Source organism: Odontesthes bonariensis, chromosome 23 (assembly GCF_027942865.1).
Source record: "Odontesthes bonariensis isolate fOdoBon6 chromosome 23, fOdoBon6.hap1, whole genome shotgun sequence".
Taxonomy (NCBI): domain Eukaryota; kingdom Metazoa; phylum Chordata; class Actinopteri; order Atheriniformes; family Atherinopsidae; genus Odontesthes; species Odontesthes bonariensis.
The window spans coordinates 10,607,686-10,626,396 of NC_134528.1; the positions used below are offsets into that span (position 1 = coordinate 10,607,686).

An 18,711-nucleotide genomic window follows, 5' to 3' on the forward strand; every position below is an offset into this window, starting at 1 on the left:
GGTGTTCATAGATCCTGCTGCAAACAGCTTGTATAAATCCCCGTTGCAGCACCGTTCATGAATAAATCATTGCGCATTTTCAACCTAGTCTAGGTTCTTAAAAAAGTGCTTTACATGTGTTTCTCAATCTCAACTTTTTAGAATGAACAAAGTATGCATTTCAGATGCAACACACCTAACGAATGCTGGTTTCAATGCCTGATCAGTGCTCTTACAAGCCGTCACGTGGAAACCAAGATCAATTCGAGGAGCAAATCTGTGCTCAAATGTGATTATTCGGCTCTGCTTTGACATTTGAGAAGGGACGGGCTGCAGTTCCAGTGTACAACCGATGCAGATTGGCTGTATGATGGCTACCATTACAGCAGCGGTCGTTTTTTATGGGCAGCCCAGGGATGCCGCACCCAAACCTTTATGCCTCTGAATATGATCTCATCTTCCAGACTGACCCTGCAGAACAAGAGGCTTCTGGCATCATCCGGCAGTTAACTTGAACATTGCAGCGTGTGTGTTGTTTCTTGCTCCCTTATCTAGTTTAAGCCCATTTGCAGTGTACCGTGTCAGATATCTGGATTCTGCTTTGTCAGTGTGAAGAGTGTGATGAGAGCGGAAGAAATCAAGAGAGTGACCGAGACTGTAAGATATCAGACAGAGTGAGGAGACAGCCGGGGGAGACAGAGGCCATGTCATGTTCAAATAATAAGAGCATCTCTTTGACATGACAGCTGAGAGCCACTGGAAGGAATGCACTTTATCGTACAAATACTCATATATAAATATATAACATATATAGGTAAGTATCTGAGCGCATTTCTATTTTTTTTATTTTCTATTATTATACATAAACAAATCTTTTAATCTGATGTCTATAAAGGGAGATGTTCAGGGGTGGAACATGGCATATATGTATGAAATAAAGAGAGGGAGGGTTTAAATATGTGTGCACACACTTAGACAATTCAAGAATAATTTTTCTTTATGCAATCTTTATGGTACAGTATGTAATAACCATGATATTCTGGCCCTCAGGCAGCACAATATTAAAAACAGGCTGCAGTGGGAACCACTGCGTGGACTCATCGGCGTACAGTTTGTTGCTGCATCCACAAATGTAATTTAAGACTCTGCAGTGCGATGTAAAAAAAGCCCCAAAACAAATAAGACAGAGAAATCTTTTCAGATGGACGGGAGCTAAGTGGGAAACTAAATTGCAGATACAGTGGTTTCCAGGCTAGAAAAAAAGAGTTATCGGCTAAAGATCAACCTGATCTCCCACCAGAGCGTGTAATAGCTGCCCAGAATGGTGCAGTTTTTTAAAGAAAGGCTTAAAAAAATTAACAAAAATTTGTTTTTTCTTCTTAAATAAAAAGACGCCACATCAGTATGTCGCTATCTAACATCTCGCTTCATTCGTCACAGCTAGCACTAAGAATCTTTGCTCTCCTTGATTCAGTGCATCTTAAGATGCATTTCATTGTTTTACTTCCTCAAATTATTGTAAAAACACTCAGAAACTTTTTCCTTAACGAATACAAGCAGTCAAATCAGTCCAAAAACCTTTTTCTTTTTGTTAATTCTTACTAAATTCAGAACATCAAAGCTAGCTTATTGTTAGCTTTGATATTAGCTTTTAGCTAGCTTCTTGTTAGCTTTGATGTTAGCTGTTAGCTAGCTTATTGTTAGCTTTGATGTTAGCTGCATTGTTACATCCTCATTTGTAAGTCACTTTGGATAAAAGTGTCTGCTAAATGCATAAACATATAAAAAGTTGCATTTTTCACTATCAGTGTCGAAGTGACCCACCTTAATACTGTTAGATACGTTAGATTACATCCATAAATCTCATGTTATGGCCACAGGACAGGCTTTTTTCCCAGTCTTTTACCTGTGCTTTAGTTTGGTTGTAGGATGCACTTATAGCCATTTTTATAAAAAAAAGTTTGTGATTGGAACCTGAAGTTATAGTAGTTAATTGTTTTATTCGCAAAATATGGAAATTTATGTGAGTCAGACCTTACATAACGTGTGTCTTATCTAGTTTATGCCTTCAGGTAAGTTAATAAAATCTGATGCGTGTCCTGAAATCCTCGTTCAAAACACTTTTTTTCACCTGTAGCTCTATTCCTCCAACATATTTCCCATCAAAGTAATGTCAGCAGAAAGCTGGAGCTACTATCTGACAAATCTTTAGTGGTTTACACCAACTTCTTCTACTGTGCTTTAGAAAAATGGAAAAGGGTCTGACGAAGGCGTTACTCCACCGATTTCCATTAAAGAGGCCCAATTCAAGTCCTTTTCCTTTCACTTTTCTACTTCCTTCTAGCTCACTCAATGGTTCGTGTTAGGATTAATACACATGGACAGGTTTAGATGTTACAGAACGTGGTTAGAGTGGAAAAATGATCATGGCTAAGAATGACACATTTTACTATTCACGGTTTGGTGTTCCCGTCATGTCACATGAACACGAAAACAGTTGGCAAGGGATTGTGACACCACTGCGTTTCAGAGATGGAGACAAATGTCCCTGTTACATGTTTTCCAATGAGACTCAGCGGTCGAATGCCGGCATCCACGATGGTGGCGAATCTCCCTCTGTGTGGTTCCCATTTCCTTCTCATGAGCTTGTTTTTGAAAGCTGGGAAAGCCGTCTGTGCACATGTGTTTCAGACAGACACTCAGGTTTCCTCCCACTGAATGGTTAAAAAGACCCACAAAGACAGGGACGCAATCCGAGTCCATATAAGCTGATTTTTAGCTAGATATAAAGATTTATGAGCTGTTTTATGGACATATTGAAGTTGCTTAGTTGTAGCTTAGTTTATTCTTTAGTTTGATCCTGCCCCCCTAATGAAAAAGAGGCAGTTGCATGTTATGTTAAATGAACTGAGAAACAGTCCTCACTGAAAGTGACTGGTATGTGCAGATCTGACATCTAACCAGAAACATCCAACAGCGGGCAGCAGGTCTGTACCTCCACTTTATTCTCTTGTGCTCTGTTAGGAAATGTTTGCTGAGTGGGTGTCTTAGATTCTGTGGTTCAGATGTATTCGATGCACTGATTGTCCTTCGTATTCTCCTGTATGTCGACCTGACAGGCCTGATGGGATCCAATGTATGGAAGTTTTTCTGTGCCATCAGAGTTTGAATATGAAATTTCTAATATTGAATTTTTACAGCATCAAAATCAGACTGAATCTAAAAAACCAACAGTGTAAAAATAAATCAATTTCTAAAAAAAAAAATCAGTGTAAAAAAACTCCACTGAATTTTTTTTCCACTGTTGGTTTTTTAAATTCAAAGTCTGATTTTGATGCTGCAAAAATTCAATATTAGAAATTCATATTCAAACTCTGATGGCACAGAAAAACTTCCATACCAATGAGCCTGTTTTAAAGGGCTTGTTTAATAGTATTGCAGTAATTTGGGGGTTTGAAGACAGAACGAGCAGAAGCACCCCAAGACCTGATAGTTATCTCGGACTAGCTTAAAATGTGCAGGTATTTACGTCTCCGTTTTAGTTCTTTAGTTTGTTGGTTGCAGTCCTGTAACACAAACGCAGAGCCTCACCTGCCAAGCAAAGCAAAGACAGCGCTGACCGACACAGGAGCGCCGCTTCTTCACAACATCCTTCAGTCCTGCTGGTGATAAAGCTCAACAATCGGGGCCTTTAAAGGAACAAAGGTGTAAACCTCTGCTCTGCAGAGACCTGGAGGTGTTGCATCACCACACGTGTTTTTAAAAAAAAGAGGGAAATCTGTTTGTATGGAGAGGTGAGAATGTTCCATGTTCCTCCAGCTCAGCACAGCCTTTTTTTTCTTCATGCAGTTGTGTTATGCTGCTCCGGTAAAGTAAAATTTTCATCTCGTCAGCATGTAATTGTGAATGTATTTTACTGAGTTCAGCAGTTCTGCTTAATATGCTGTTGTTTGTGCTGAATCCATACCTGGACTTTTTCTGCAAGAGTGCTTTTCGGTGTGAGAGGTGCATGAACCAAACTGTACCATTTGTCTCCAGTCTTCACAGCTTGTTGGAACGATCTTAATTGCATCTAATTTGATTTACTTTCCTGTTATATCAGGATATTGTGTTAGGACATAGTGCGGGCTTATTATTATTTGGATATCCATTATGAAGATATTTGAATTTAATCAAGAAAGTGGAGATATTTTCATGTTCATTGGGCTCCAGGTGGATCGTTGGAACCACTCGGGGCCGTTCTGTCAGTCCCTGTTACGCATTGAAAGTAATTCCATGAGGTACACTTTAATGGAACGATGCTTTATGTGCTGCTACTGTGCTGTTGTTGTCATTTCTTACCCTCTTGGGTCTGCAGTTTGAAACAGAAAGTAGAACTTTAAGCGACACTTGAAACACAAAATGTTTATATATTTACCTACTAATGAGCTCCATTAATCCGATTTAGCAAGACGCATGATATTAGTACTTGAAAATGTAAATTTTTTTAAGGTCTCAACTCTTTAGTTTACGGACATAATAACTGCAGCAAATGTGCTGTTAAATTCCATATAATCTCCCATGAATGATAGTTTTAAGGGCCTCCAAGTGCATGAAATCTACATATTTTGGTCCAATAGGTGGTAGATGCAGAGTATAAAACTAGCTCAAGCTGTTCAGGGAGGACGAGTCCTTCTCTCTGAAATGGCACGAAGCATCCCCAAAAACGAGCCTTTGTTCTTCAGTGTGTCAACAAAAACAACAACAGAAGCTTCCACCTGCTCGCTGCTCTCATCTGTGCGAGGGCGCCTCTAAGTGATCACAAGAAGAACTGCATCTGATACACGACGGCGCTGCAACTGAGTCATACACGCTGACACCAAAGTTCATCCTGTAACTGACTCCAGGTCAGAGGCAGAAAACCGGCATCGCTGAGTGTGCAGCAGCTGGAAGGTCAGACATGGCCCTCTTTAATGTACTGAACACGTGAATAATCCACAGTTTTTGTGAATAAAGATTCAATTTGTTCAGTTGAAAGCAAGAAAGAAAAAAAGCTGGAAAAGTGTCAGTGGTGTGTGGCCACCAGAGGGCGCCAGACACCAAATTAAAGCATCAGAAGGGGTTCATTTCTACATATAACGGTAATCTTTCTTTGCACATTATATAGATTTCTGCAGAATCAGCCACTTAGAATGGACTGCTGCTTTGTATATGGGTCATTCCCGTTCCAGCGTTACCCTGTATTAATGAAAACTGTCTGAAATCTGTCTGAAATCTGTCTGAAATCTGTCTGATATCTGGCTGATATCCGTCTGAAAACTGTCTGAAATCTGGCTGAAATCTGGCTGAAATCTGGCTGAAATCTGGCTGAAATCTGGCTGATATCTGGCTGAAATCTGGCTGAAAACTGGCTGAAATCTGGCTGAAAACTGGCTGAAATCTGGCTGAAAACTGGCTGAAATCTGGCTGAAATCTGGCTGATATCTGGCTGAAAACTGGCTGAAAACTGGCTGAAATCTGGCTGAAAACTGGCTGAAATCTGGCTGAAATCTGTCTGAAAACTGGCTGAAATCTGGCTGAAATCTGGCTGAAATCTGGCTGATATCTGGCTGAAAACTGGCTGAAAACTGGCTGAAATCTGGCTGAAAACTGGCTGAAATCTGGCTGAAAACTGGCTGAAATCTGGCTGAAAACTGGCTGAAATCTGGCTGAAATCTGGCTGATATCTGGCTGAAAACTGGCTGAAAACTGGCTGACCTTTGAATGGAAGTGGCTGGATGTAGCTGTGCTGTTAACAGCTCTGTCGTTCCCATTTATCTCAGCGGGGATGTTAAACTTCACTCAGGTCACTTCACCCTCTCTGAGCCAACAAACACAAGCAACTGTCTACATTTGAATCATTTGGATTCATGTCTGCGTATGAGATGTTGTTTTGGATGAACGTGTGTGTGTGTAACTGCTTCTTTCCACGTTAGTTCATTTACTTTCAGACTAAATTCAGAGTGCATCGTGTTTGCACTTGTGATTATAAGGAAGTGTAAAGCCTGTTTAAAGCATTCTGTGTTGAAGATATGCTGGAATGGTGCTGTTGCTTTTTCATGCAAGTGAAAGAATACAGGATGAATAGCCAACAAATATGATCCTGAATGTTTATTTAAATGTTTTTACATCGGGGCGTGGCTTCTGAAATAGGAACATTTTATTCTTTGTATTTTTTACTGATGTTTACTTTATTAAAAGCAATTCAAAGCATTAGTTTAACAGGAAGAAACATGTTATTGTTATTGTTCTTCCTGCACGTTTCTACACTTTTAAACTGCCAGTTGCACCTTTAGTAATTAGTTAGATCAAGAAGAAATGAGTCTGAGACTGCGGAACGATGGGAGCAAAAAGAAAAACCCGTGAAACATTGAGAAAATAAGTGACTTAATGGTGTTTCAAGCTTTTTGAGGGTGAAGATTTGCCCTCAAAAAGTTTTTTTTCTTCTTGTTTTATGACATTTTGGAGCCATTAACACAACGAACAAAGCTCACGATCAATTACGGGAGCGGGTTAACAGTTTATCTTGAAAAGATTACATGCTTAGGTTTTAAATTTGGGTCATTATGCTAATGTTTTCATGGATGAAATCCTCTGATCACCCTTGTGTTCATCCTCTCTGAGAGCCATATTTTGTCTCCCCTGTGGAGGCCAGTAACACACCCACTGCCATCACTTGATTATCTGCAGCTTCACGGGTACGTGCACTCAGTTTGCTGCAGGCGGCAGTTAGCGTAGCTTCGGTTAGATCGGCGGCACACAGACACAAAGGGACTGATACAAGAAAAACGGATTAGAAAAGAAGAGAGCCGGTTGCATAAGAGTGAACACAAAAAAAAAACTAATGCAACTTTCCAGCATCTCTGCTGGTGACCCACATATGGAGCCTGACATTTTCCTGAGTGTGCCGTTTCCACTCTGAGTGAGCAGATATGCTGGCTGAGAGAGACGGAGGAAGCGGGGTGATGTCACTTTAAAGACCTCAGCAGAGAGCCACAAAGCTTTAAACATCCCATCTTTTGTTCGGATAGTTTGAATATCCGATCCATGTTGAAAGAAATCACCTGCTGCTAATCCCAGTTTTAGGACAGACAGGAGGCCTTAAAGGGCGAGTACGTCTAACTCATAAGCTGCTAATACAGATTGAGATAACGAAGGATTAGTCCAAAAAATCCTGACTGAAGCCACGAGCAGACAGATGCCTTATTATACTGCAGCGAGTGAAGTTTGGCCTGTGATTACTGCAGCTCTAGGCGTGCAGTTGGAAAGAGTTTTCCATTTAATGGAGTATTTTTCTGCAGATATGTCCAGCTTATTAGGCTGTTTATGCTCGAGACTGAGTGAGAGCTGAGAGGAAATGTTTTTAAGGGCCGAAAAAAGAGCGGCTCAGATTACATTAAGTGCCTGAGCACTAATGATATGTGAAACACCAAATGATTCAAATCAAATTTATTTGTATAGCACATTTCATGTACAAAACAATTCAAAGTGCTTCACATTAAATAAAAGGATTGCAGCAGGGAGTAGAAGAAGCATGAAAAAAACATAAAAGAATATAAAGAGAAACAAATAAAATCATTTAAATGAATTTAAAAACAAGCAACAGTCCAGATAAGTTAAAAGATATCGTGCAGATTTCATGCATAGTTTTTAACCTGGATTTAAAAGCATTTCACCCTGATGGAAGCTCTGAGCTGCTGCTCTGGGAGCTGGAACAGTCTGCAGCTGTGCAACATCTGCAGGCAGTACAAGTGGACGAGTTTGAAAGCTCTCCTGTTTCAACACCTCATTATAAGTCTGTTAGAGATTCATCACGCACGTCAGTGGCTCCGTGAGGCTGTACACCGTCAGGTTTGGGTGGGGTGGTAGGACACGGATGCAGACTCAAAGGTGTAAAAAGAAAAAACTTGGTTTATTTCACAAAAAACAGGGATTAACAAAAAGCGCGGCTGAGCTGGATGACAAAAAACTTAACTGTGGAAAAACAACACATCACTATGGCTAAGAAAAAACAAAGAACTTGACTTGACATGAAATACTTAACTTATTTGGCATGAGGGATATTGACGGGTAAGTGAATGAAGGTGATGGCAAAGCAACAGAAACTATGGGGAAAACATGGCTGAACTAAATACCGGACCTGGACTAGAAAACTAAGGCATGAGGGAAAACTAAAACATGGTAAAACTAAGAACTAAACAGGAAAAAAAACAAGACATGAAATAAACTTAAAAAACTGATAAAACTAAGAACTAAACAGGAACTAAAAACATTGACATGACATGCACGATGCTAACACGTGCTGTTCTGCACTGAACACAAAGAACGCTACGTGCAGCACCACTGGGGGAGGCATTTAGTGAAAATCCAAGATATTACAGCCGATTACAGTTGTTGATGAATGTGTGAAGGTCCTTCAGTTTTTAATAGGAAACATGTTGGGTTAATGATCGCCGTCCGTAGCCACACCGCTGAAGGTTTGCCAGCAGGCACCAAAAGCGTAATGAGGTTCAACACCCAGCATATGCTTCTCCGGGGAAAACCTAATGAGAATATTGGTTTCATCAATCAATCGTTATTACTGAGGGATTAGCCACAATTGTGCTTTCTTTGCAGGAGTTGTGCACCCACAGCCTACAGGAGGGAGTTAGCTCATGCTAAATTCAGCCATGGATGGTTTAATAGTGTGTGTGTACTGGCCACAGACCCAGAGACGGGTTAAAAATGGCAGTGACACAGGTTACAAAGAGGAAACTAAACAATTTTAAGGGGAAACGGAAGAACCTGAGACGGATGAAACAAAATGACAACGTAAAAAAGGCCAGTGCAACCATAAAAGGACACAAAGGCTGATGAAAGTTGACATAAGGTGGCACAAAACTACTATAAAGCTATGCAGAATGATGAGACTTAGGGGCAAATCGTCCAAACTGACTTTAAAGAGAGACAAAAACTCCCAATAATGATGAAAAGTGTTGATAAATAAGGGCAAAACAGCTACAAAATCATCTAAACTGAGTTTAAAGAGAGACAAAAACTCTCAATAATGATTAAAGTGTTGATAAACACTCAAAACGAGTCCAAAGGAGGACAAAATGATTAGAAAAATAAAAAAAACGACCACAAAGATGTGCAAAACAACTTTGCAAAGAGGAAAAAAAAGCACACAAGAAAGAATAAAAGTGTTAGTTAAGACCAAAACCACGACACAACAGCAGAAGTGTATAAAAAGGTCAGAAAGACACAAAACGTACAACTTTAAAGAGACACAGAATAACTCCACACAGATGAAAAGTGTTGGTGAAGACAACTGAAAGTGCAAAACAGCAATAAGAGGCATAAAACAACTACGGAGAGATGAAAGGTGACTGGAAATGGATGCAAAATGGCTAAAAAGTCTCCCAACGTCGGCTAAAACAGACCGATGGGAAGACAGAGCAACAGAAAGGGGGCAAACTGCACGTGACTGCACAAAGATCCTCTCCTTTTCTTTCAGGTTAGCTTTCTTTCCTCTGTGTAGCAGAACCTCATCCTCATCCACGGATGCATTAGTAAGATGTACATGTCTTTGTTCTTTGGCTCACACCCAGAACTGGATATCTGGGACACGAGCTGCAGAGCCGCCTGGCTGCAAAAAACTAGAAACTTTTTGTGTTATCACTACATTTCCTGTTGAGTCATCCTCAGACATCCCGCATGCACTTCATCACATAACGTATGGCCTGTGATGTCAACAGGGGAATTGTCTCATATCTTGTTTTTGGGCTCAAATGTAGTTCAGAATGTATAACTCCATCTCCTCTCCTCGTTGTTATCGTCAGGTTGAAGGTAGGGAGCCAATTGCGAGCCTCCTCTGCCGTCACATGACGTGCTGAAAGGCTTCCCAGCCCCTCTCCGGCATTGTTAATATTCAGTGGCTGCAGTGGCTCATCCTATAGCTCCTTAAGCACCCAAAAACAGACTGATTGGCTGTGTTCGAAACTGCATACTTCTCCTACTACTCATACTAACTTTTTGACCGCATACTACATACTTCATACTGATCGATCAGACAGTATGCAGAGCGTTTACCCACAATGCATTTCGCTCCTGCCCGAGCCGAAATCAGCCGGCCTGAAGCTGATTTCACTTAAGCTCTAAACTCTGTAAACTTTAGCAACATATGAAAAATTTTCAGGTGAGAAAGTAGTCGTTTAGATCCCCAACGTGTTGAAAACCTGACAAAATACCGGCTATTTTGTTCCCACGAATTCGGCGCTACTAAAGTGGTTATTTTCACAAAATAAAATACCCGTTGCCTTTTATCATAGGGAAAGCCATTATGATACAATTGGTGCTTTTGTTTTGAAAACAGGAAGTGAACCTACCCCCGTTGTAGCTAGCTTGAAACTGCCGTTTTGACAGGAAATGACGATCGGCGACGTCACGTTACGTTGCATCTTGGGTAGTTTGAGTACGAGTAGTAACCTCATGATGCATACTCAACATTTCGGAGAATCTAGTATGCATCCGGGAACTTCTCGCTTCCTCAAACTCGCATACTAACTCAAAAAGTTAGTAGGAGTAGTAGGAGTAGTAGGAGAAGTAGGAGAAGTATGCGGTTTCAAACACAGCCATTGTGACACGTAAACCACCTTCCTCTTGGATTTCGAGTGGTTTCGGGCATTATTCGTTAGTTTTAGAGAAAAGAAAGCACAAAGTAGATCTTCTGCTTCTCGTTACTTTAATGCTGATTCCTAACGCTTCCCAGAAAGTAGTTAACAGCCCTAAAGGTTCGATTTCACCCACGTATCCGCTCATATCTGAGCAAATCTGTGTTTCATCAATTACACATGACTATTTGAATAATTGATCAATTAGTGCGTGCACCTTTCTCATTTAATCTAATGAATATAAAGAATTAAAATCTTTCCTACTGACCCTATTGGAACTAAATAATTCAATTTAATCTGAAAGTTGTTGAATATTTGAGAAAGAGTTCTATGCAGATCTTTTTGTCAGTGGGGGCTTCTCAGGTTCCACTGTTTGCAGCAAAGTTTTGCTCCTCAGTCAGCAGCAGAGAGGCGGCAGCAGGTAAACCAGCTGCTCCTTGAGATGTGTTCTTTTGTTTTTCGGTGTCTCGTCCTCTGTTTGATCAACTCATCGCTCGTGATCGCTGCCTTCAATACGTATGACTAACTATCACCTGAACTACAACTAGGGCTGAGCAATTTTATTGATTCTGCGATATATATCGATATTTCGTTTCCCGGTAAAGTATCGATTTTTCAGCCACGAGAATCGATTTTTAAAAAAAATTTTTTAAAGCAAACTTTATTGAAAGTTACGTTGAAGTGAAGTGAAAACAGAACATTAAGGTAATACAATACAATGCCAGGGGGTCACATTATACAAACCAGTGATAAATTAGTTCATAAAGATGTTATATAAAGTGCACAGCTCTCACATTTGTGACATGTTCGTTTGTTTCTGTTTGTCTGGCTGTGTTGTCCTTCCGGTTCAAAGGTCGGACTACCAGTCCAATCAGCAATGATTCATGTCAAATCACACTGTCCCTTTTTTCCCCCCAGAAAATGATGGAGTGTATCTAATCGTATCATATCATATCATATCGTATCGCATCGTATTGCATCAAATCGAATCGTATCGAATCGAATCGTATCGTATCGTATCGAATCGAATCGTATCGAATCGAATCGTATCGAATCGTTTCGAATCGCATCGTATCGAATCATATCAAATCTCATCGCATTGCATCGTATCGTATCAAATCGAATCGTATTGAATCGAATTGTATTGAATCGAATTGTATTGAATAGAATTGCATCGAATCGCATCGAATCGCATCGAATCATATCAAATCGTATTGTATCGAATATCAAATCGAATCGTATCGAATCGAATTGTGAGATTAGTGTATCACTACAGCTCTAACTACAACTACCCAAAATTACAGGGGAATGACGTCCCACTAACGTTGACTTGCTCACTCACGCACACACAGTATCAGGAGGAAGGAAGGGGACGACAGCACTTTTTCCATCCATCCGCGAACCCTTAATTGTCTCGAGTCCCCGTCAAGGTCGTTCCCGGCACGTCCGACTGGGAGTTCCCGGGGCAGACACTGAGCTTGTGGAGGGATAATGTATTCCTTCTGGCCTGGGAACACCTCGGGATCTCCCACAGAATAATGTCTGGGTTTCCCTCCCGGAACTCCAGCCTCTGCAACCCGACCTCCGAGAAGCAGATGATAACGGATGGATGTTATTCACGTCACGTCACCTGAATGCCACCGTACAAATACCATCGTTACAACCTCACACTTTAGAGGTATAAACTGTAACAAGTGGACATTTTCTAATGAGGCTGGGCTGATCATCCTCATTATGCTGCCGGGGGAAAACATTACGCAACTGCAGTTTTCAGGAAGTCAGCTTGAGCCTTGTAATTGGAATAAAGAATATGCTGGTAATTAGGTCAGCCATGAAAAAGATACAGATAGTGCCTGTCTGATAAAGGCAAAAACATTTTTGATCTCAAAGGGGGGGGGGGGGGGGGGTTTACTCTGTGGGTTGTGTTGCTGCCATTTCACAGTTTTGAGAGATTTGTGTTGCTTTTGATGAATTTTACCCCTTAAATAGTGGAATTTGCCTTTTAAAGCAAGGCAGTTCTTATGGTCAGCAAGCAAACTGACAGGGATGATGATGCTGAATGATTTCTGAAAATGTTCCTTTGGGAAATCACTGGAGATTATAACCAAAAGTTGAAGTGCAATATCTTAGTCTGGGCCAAAGTGACGGGCCGACGCTGACCCTGCAGCCATGTTTCACAACACCAGGTGGAAAAATGCGTGCTTTGCTGTGAAATCACAATACAATAATCAATAATAAAGGTGTCGAGTTGTTTTTCATCAGTTTTGTTTCCTCTGCTGGTTTTAGGATCATGACTGCTGGAATTAGTCTAATTGACTGAATGATGATTGGTTGGTTGGTGGAGAATTGAGTTTTTCTCTGATGAATCTTGAACATGTTGTTTGGCTGTAGCTGTGAGGGGAGAACCAGTGGGGGGGGGCATTGAAGCATTGAAGTTTTATAACAGGAGGATCATGGCTTCACACACAGTGCACGCTGGGATACGTGGGACCCCCATTGTGTGTTTGTGAGGTCTCATCCTCCCTTTCTCGGTCTTTATCTCTCGGCCATAGCCAGCTGGTATTAAGCAGAGGTATTCATCCATTCCTCCTCCCTCCTTTTTTTCCTGCTGTCCCAGCCACTCTCTACCTCTTTCTGCCCCCTCCTTTTCTTCCCCTCCCTCCTCCTCCTCCACCACCTCCACCTCCTCCTCCTCCTCCTTCTATCTCAACCTCATTTCCCTGCTGTTCGTGTGTCCCGGCGAGACGTCGCACACCCAGCGTGTGCGTCTGTGTGTGCACGGAGGGGATGGCAGCAGAATCGGGGAGCCAGTTAAGCAGGCAACAGGACCAGCGGGTTTACCCACAAGACGAAGCTTATTCCTTGGCTAGGGGCTGAAGCTTGAGCCCCCTCTTGGACCTCCAACCCTCAAGCTCTATGTAATGTACTTGTAACTGGCTATTTTTTTATATATATATATATGTATATATATATATATATATGTGTGTGTAATCTGTAACTTGAGGACAATTTCAATTCTGTGTGGATCAGAAATATTCACTGGATTTTTTCCCTTTTTTTCGCCTCTGCTTTACTCATTTTGCACTTTGAGCTCCAAGCAGAAGAAGCGGCCGGTTTGTCAAAGGGGTTTTTTTTTTTTTTTGGAGGAGCGTGTCGTGTGTCTTTCTTGTCCCGCACTGAATCATTGCATCTGCACGGTGTGGATAACTAACTGAGGGGAGGAAAAGGAACAAAAGAGAGAGGGAAATTTTGAAAGGGAGACGTGGAAACTCCCTTCTGGACAATCACCTTCTCTGACAAAAAAAAAAAAAAAGCCAGCTGAGAAGAGGAGGAACAGGAAAAAAAAGACTAAACAATTAGCAGCCGAGAGGACATTTTGGGTCCGCGCTCCATCCTTCCTTCATCCTCTTCCCACCTGTGTGGATTAATTGGGCTTGGAGCAGCATGGCGCACGCCGCCTCTCAGCTGAAGAAAAAAGCAGACGAGAACCTCAACAATGCGGAGGAAGAAAAGGAGAAGGAGAGGAAGAAGGCAAAGAAGCGCTTGCGTGAAGCCAAGAAAAAGGTAGAGAAAGAGGAGGAGGGGAGGGTGACGAGTTCTGAAGGTTAAGGGAAAAGTAACGGAGGAATGGGGAGCAGGGAAAGGCTCGAGTCGTGTCAGTCTAGTAGAGTCTGGGAGCTTCTCTTTTGTCATGATGCAGCCTCACACGGTCATGATGCGTGCACGTGCACAGCAGCACCCAGCGGGATGAGCGGGGTGGTCCCGGGGGGCCGGCTGACGGGGGGGTGGATGGGTGGGTGAAAAAGACAGAAAGATGGATGAGCAGAGAGCGCGCTCTGAGAGAGGAAACAGGAATCAGAAAGAGAGCGCAGAGCTGAGGAACTAAGAAGGTTGGAATTATACTGAAAACAGGTTTTATATGAAAGGAAAAGCACCCCAAGCTCAGCTCTCACTGCCTGAAGTTGTTTGTTTTGGCCTCAGATTATCCCTCATTTATCTCTCTTTGATCAGATTCAGCTTTTGTTGTTTTTGTGCTGAATTTTTAAGCAAAAGGAGGAAGAAATACCTCCTCGTGTTTGGCTTTGATGTGAGAGCGTGAATCCAGGGGAGACGTGTAAATCTGAGCCAAGCGCGTCAGCAGTCACGCCCTGCGGTTAACCGTGGGGCGTTCGCTCGTATGTGCGCACACGCCTTTGTGCAAGGACAAAGTTTACACTTGATCTTTGACACACTAACGCCTAAAAGGTGATCAATAGGTCTGACTGGAGATCAATATCATCCTTGCTGCACTGATGGCTCTGAGGCTTTTTCAGCTTGATGAAAGGTTCGGTGTTTCGGTAACTTTGCTGACCTGCGTGTGTGGGGTTATTTTTAAGACATTTGGGCCCGTGAGCCTGAGGCCGTCATTAGTTCCGGGTTGGCCACCTGTCATGAAGAGTCAATACAGTGACCTCATTAGTATCAAGGTTAAAATGGACAGAGAGGAAATGAGTTGCTGGAGGTTCTGCAGGTCCAGACCTGCTGGTGCTTTGTGTGAGGAGGTTTTCAGGCTTTTTTTTCAAATGCCTGCTGATTCTTGGTGATAACTGATCCTGGGGTTTTTGCGTTTGAGGGTGTGTGTTCCTCTGTGTTAGTCCTGTGATGGACAGGTTACCCATCCTCCTCCAGTGTGCGCTGGCTTCAAACCTCAGGATACACGTAATGAATGCATGGATGAGGAAGGAAATCCAAATGCGTAGGGGAAACAAATCAGTCTGCAGTGAAATAAAAACTATTTTAGCAGAATAAACTAAATAAACTAAGAAAAAAAAACAGTGAATCAAACCTTATGGCTGTGTTCGAAACCGCATACTTCTCCTACTACTCATACTAACTTTTTGATTTAGTATGTGAGTTTGAGTAAGCGAGAAGTTCCGGATGCATACTAGATTCTCTGAAATGTTGGGTATGCATCATGAGGTTACTACTCATACTCAAACTACCCAAGATGCAACGTAACGTGACGTCACCGATCGTCATTTCCTGTCAAAACGGCAGTTTCAAGCTAGCTACAACGAGGGTAGCTTCACTTCCTGTTTTCAAAACAAAAGCACCAATTGTATCGTAATGGCTTTCCTTATGATAAAAGGCAACGGGTATTTTATTTTGTGAAAATAACCGGAAGTGCGTTGCTCACTGCGGCTAGCTTTAGTAGCGCCGAATTCGTGGGAACAAAATTTTAAATAGCCGGTATTTTGTCAGGTTTTCAACACGTTGGGGATCTAAACAATTACTTTCTCACCTGAAAATGTTTCAAATGTTGCTAAAGTTTACAGAGTTTAGAGCTTAAGAGAAGTCAGCTTCAGGCCGGCTGATTTCGGCTCGGGCAGGAGCGAAATGCATTGTGGGTAAACGCTCTGCATACTGTCTGATCGATCAGTATGCAGTATGTAGTATGTAGTATGCGGTTTCAAACACAGCCTATGACTCCATATTTGGCCTCACGCTGCCCCTACAGGTCATCTAAATATTGCAGCTTGTGAACACGAAGTGTAAATTTTTGAGGTTGTGCCCTAAACGAAGCTCCAAACAAATGCAGGAATCTGCAAGGCGGCCATGGTAAACACATGCATCCGTAAATTAAAAGCGTTTTTAATGTTTTTTTTACAAAAAGATGGAACTTTGGAGCATGTGCAGAGTTCCTTCGTCCTGCTCAGTCCAGTTGAAGTGTAGTTCATGTTGGATTTCTGCCCATTACCACCTGCTCTCTTGTGATTTATGTCAGGATCCCTTTCCAGAGCTGTAATCGAACTCTCCTCTCAGACATTTTGTGTTGCTGTTTGAAAGTTTTCATTCATTTTATAATGCTCTGCACGTTCATCAGGCCAAAAGCAGCGTACTGTTATTTATGATTTTCCTGCTGAGAACACGTGGCGAGCCAAAGATGCATTTCAAACCATTAAAATGGCTGCTTTATATCTCTCGGCCCCGAGCTGTTGGATTTGAGGAACTATCAGTGAAAAACGTAAAGGAACCACGTTTGAAACTTAGGTCTACAAAGTAAAGCGGCAAAGTTAAAACCACCCTGTGGGACCAGAAAGACGCCCTCTACTTCCATCCCATAGATCAGTTTCTGGATCATTTCATGGAAACTTGAAACCACACACTCTCCGAACAGACTTCCCCTTTTTTCCCCTTCACTCAAAGATTCAACAGCCTCCATTTAAGCCCTTTTGCTGTTGTTCAAATACCCAAACAATGCTGCCATCTCATTTACGGCCATTCAGTGTTCGATTAGCTTACAAAGTCAATTCATTTCAATCTTTAGCTTTGATTTAATTGGACCAAGAATGTTCTTTGTAACATCATGTGCAAATGCAGCAGTTAATGATGTGCAACATAACGGCGTGATTACGGTTCTTTACGGACCTTTTGAGTTTTAACATCGAGGAATGAAAGTGGCATCTGAGTGTGAACAGAGATGGAGACGCGGAGGTTTGACCTTAATTCGAGCCGGTGTGATTGCAGACGGGAGGTTTCACGACCGAGGCAACAGGCGACAGGGACGTGTTGCTTTAGGAAAAGGGCGTGTGAGGTCACATTGGCAGCTTCCCGGCGGTTGTAGCGTAACATTGTAGACGGGATATCAGCTATCTTTGGTTCACTCAAGGTAAATCTATATCGCTGTCTGCCCAGGGCCAGTTCTTGGCACCAGGCTGCATAGATATTCCTCCCTCAGATCACCTCAGTTAATTTCCTTTCTTTACATCGCCTCTCTCTGTTTTCTCACGCCACCGGGTTTGGCTCCTTTTTTTCCCCTCTCAGACAGTCTCAAACAGATACGATGCGCACTGGAAGCTAATGGCAAGGCAGGTTTATTTGTACAGCACAATTCAACAACAAGGTGATTCAAAGTGCTTTACAGAGACATTAAAACAGTAGAAATAAAAAGCATGATTTAAATTTTAAACAAAAAAAGAAAGAAATAAGAACAATAGATCAAATCAGGAGTTAAAATGTGATTACGTTTGAAAGTCAAGCTTCAGATTTGGAGCTTCATTCAGCTGAAAATAGGTGTGTCTTCAACCTGGACTTAAATACACTGAGGCTGTGTTCGAAACCGCATACTTCTCCTACTACTCCTACTAACTTTAACTTTTTTTAAGTTCCCGGATGCATAGTAGATTCGCCGAAATGTTGGGTATGCATCATGAGGTTACTACTCATACTCACACTACCCAAGATGCAACGTAATGTGACGTCGCCGATCGTCATTTCCTGTCTAAACGTCAGTTTCAAGTTAGCTACAACGAGGGTAGGTTCACTTCCTGTTTTCAAAACAAAAGCACCAATTGTATCGTAATGGTTTTCCCTATGATAAAAGGCAACGGGTATTTTATTTTGTGAAAATAACCGGAAGTGCGTTGCTCACTGCGGCTAGCTTTAGTAGCACCGAATTCGTGGGAACAAAATTGTAAATAGCCGGTATTTTGTCAGGTTTTCAACACGTTGGGGATCTAAACGACTACTTTCTCACCTGAAAATGTTTCAGATGTTGCTAAAGTTTACAGAGTTTAGAGCTTAAGTGAAATCAGCTTCAGGCCGGCTGATTTCGGCTCGGGCAGGAGCGAAATGCATTGTGGGTAAACGCTCTGCATACTGTCTGATCGATGAGTATGCAGTATGCGGTTTCGAACACAGCCCGAGTGTTTCAGCTGATCTGAGGCTTTCTGGGAGTTTGTTCCAGACATGTGGAGCATAGAAGCTGAATGCAGCTTCTCCATGTCTGGTTCTGACTCTGGGAACTGATAGAAGACCGGATCCAGATGAGCTGAGGGGGTCTGGAAGGTTCATACTGGGTCCGGAGGTCCCTGATGTATTCTGGTCCTGGACCATTCAGAGCTTTATAGAGCAGCATCAGAACTTTAAAGTCAGCCTGCAGCCAGTTGGGTGTGCGGGACGCTCACGGCTTTTACAGGAAGCTGGCAGAACACGCAGCGCCACTTAAAGCTAATAGTTTCACACTCCAAACAAACATGTTGTCTTGAACTAGAAGCCTAGAACCCCTGTAAGCTGCATCGCC

The 18,711-nt window shown here is 42.1% G+C and overlaps 1 protein-coding gene across 2 annotated transcripts in view; it reads left to right on the plus strand.

The window, feature by feature from the left end:
• ank3b (ankyrin 3b) overlaps positions 1-18,711 on the plus strand; it is a 182,985-nt gene that overhangs the window by 27,283 nt on the left and 136,991 nt on the right. Inside the window, exon 1 of one of the 2 annotated variants that reach the window (XM_075458090.1) lies at positions 13,682-14,213. The exons of the other annotated variant lie outside the window; for it this stretch is intronic. Coding sequence (XP_075314205.1) covers positions 14,094-14,213 — 120 coding nt within the window. The 5' untranslated portion in view covers positions 13,682-14,093. Of the gene's footprint in view, positions 1-13,681; positions 14,214-18,711 lie in introns of those variants that run through there. 2 annotated transcript variants of the gene reach the window in all.